Raw genomic sequence first — 903 nt, forward strand, 5'->3', positions numbered from 1 at the left:
GTACGGTCGTAGGTCGTAGTACGTAGTACTAATAAATAATTAATTAGTTAGTTAGTAGTAGTTAGTAGTAATACACACACACACACACACACACACACACACACACACACACACACACACACACACACACACACACACACACACACACACACACACACACACATAGTTTTATAATAAAAAAATTTAATTTGGAATTATAATTATGCATTTTGTTTCGGTTTTTGTTTAATTTTAAATTAATGTAACAAATGATTTATTGTTATAAGGTCGAAACATTTATTTAAATATTTTTATATTATAGACATTAAATTTCTTATTAGCAAAAACATCTAATTCGGCTTATTAGCCCTTAGTTGTTATTTGTGAGTTTTATTTGAAGTCTATGTTCAAATATAAATTCGAATTCATGTTTATTTATCATCCAAATTTTTATAGGGAATTAATCGCAACAAACCTTTTCCATCGAAGAAGCTATTGTGACTGCTTTCTCATTAAGAATGTGAAATTGTACTGTAGTGGTACCAACATCAAGCGCCGCGATGTATCTCATGATAAAAAGTTCACTCTTTTCTAGCAAATTCGAAAATTCCACTTTGATTTATCACGTATTCACGCATTCACACTCGACTCGGTTGACTGAATCGCGACAACTTACACCGACAAGTGTAATATTTCCGTAACATTTTTACCTCGAGTATTATAAATAAGAAAAAAAACGTTATAAAAAAAATCCTCGCCGAAAAAAAAATAATAACTCAATCAGTATTCGATTCAAAGTACATTAAAACACGTTGGATGACTCGACTGTGTTTTCACGTATGACCTCGTAGGAAGTTTTATCGAGACTATACAACGCGTCATATAATGATGCGATGAATTCCCAGCCAGAAGTGAGTGGGGCAG

General features: G+C 32.4%; 1 protein-coding gene across 1 annotated transcript in view; it reads right to left on the reverse strand.

The window, feature by feature from the left end:
- LOC105620618 (putative glycerol kinase 5) overlaps positions 1 to 550 on the reverse strand; it is a 10,861-nt gene extending 10,311 nt beyond the window's left edge. Inside the window, exon 1 of the mRNA XM_012202111.1 lies at positions 455 to 550. Within this exon, the coding sequence (XP_012057501.1) occupies positions 455 to 550 (96 nt within the window). The remainder of the gene's footprint in view (positions 1 to 454) is intronic.
- Positions 551 to 903: the final 353 nt, after the last annotated feature.

The sequence above is a fragment of the Atta cephalotes genome (genome assembly GCF_000143395.1).
Source record: "Atta cephalotes unplaced genomic scaffold scaffold00002, whole genome shotgun sequence".
In the NCBI taxonomy this organism is placed as follows: Eukaryota; Metazoa; Arthropoda; class Insecta; order Hymenoptera; family Formicidae; genus Atta; species Atta cephalotes.